We start from the raw sequence: 809 nt of genomic DNA on the forward strand, positions 1-809 counted from the left end.
CGCCGGTCCCCGGAAGGGCCGGCCACATCAGGCCACGCCTACCCACGGCCCCGGTAAGCCCAGCCACGCCAGGCCACGCCACCTTCGGGCACCGGATAGGCCGTCCACGCCAGGCCACACCACCCCAGGACCCGGATAGGCTGGCCACGCCAGGCCACGCCAACCCGGGCCCCGGAAAGGCCGGCCACGCCAGGCCATGCCCCCCCGGGCCCCGGAAATGCCGTCCACGGCAGGCCACGCCACCCCCGGGCCCCGAAAAGGCCGCCCACGCAAGACCACGCCACCCCCGGGCCCCGGAAATGCCGGCAACTCCACTGCCGGGCCCCTGAACGGCCGGCCACGCCACCCCCGGGACCCGGAAAGGCCGTCCACGCCAGGCAACGCCACACTCGGACCACGGAAAGGCCGGCCACGCCAGGCCACGCCACCCCCGGGCACCGGAAAGGCCGTCCACGCCAGGCCACGCCGCCTCCGAGCCCCGGAGAAGCCGGTCACGCAGGCCTCGCCACCCCCGGGCGCCGGAAATGCCGGCCACGCCACCCCCGGGAACCGGATAGGCCGGTCACGCCAGACCACGCCAACCCCGGGCCCCGGAAAGGCCGGCCACGCCAGGCCACGCCACCCCCGGGCCCCGGAAAGGCCGGCCACGCCAGGCCACGCCACCGTCGGGCCACCGAAAGGACGGCAATGCCACCCCCGGGCCACGGTAAGGTCGGCTACGCCAGGCCACGCCACCCCCGTGCCACGGAAAGGCTGGCCACGCCAGGCCACGCCACCCCCGGACCCGGATAGGCCGGCCACGCCAGGCC

At 76.6% G+C, this 809-nt stretch overlaps 1 protein-coding gene across 1 annotated transcript in view; it reads left to right on the forward strand.

Annotated features, from left to right (window-relative positions):
- Nucleotides 1–217: 217 nt before the first annotated feature.
- LOC122637388 (basic proline-rich protein-like) overlaps nt 218–809 on the forward strand; it is a gene marked incomplete at its 3' end in the record, with an annotated part of 2,540 nt that continues 1,948 nt past the window's right edge. Inside the window, exon 1 of the mRNA XM_043829486.1 lies at nt 218–684. Within this exon, the coding sequence (XP_043685421.1) occupies nt 218–684 (467 nt within the window). The remainder of the gene's footprint in view (nt 685–809) is intronic.

The sequence above is a fragment of the Vespula pensylvanica genome, unplaced genomic scaffold, assembly GCF_014466175.1.
Source record: "Vespula pensylvanica isolate Volc-1 unplaced genomic scaffold, ASM1446617v1 scaffold0018, whole genome shotgun sequence".
Lineage (NCBI taxonomy): Eukaryota > Metazoa > Arthropoda > Insecta > Hymenoptera > Vespidae > Vespula > Vespula pensylvanica.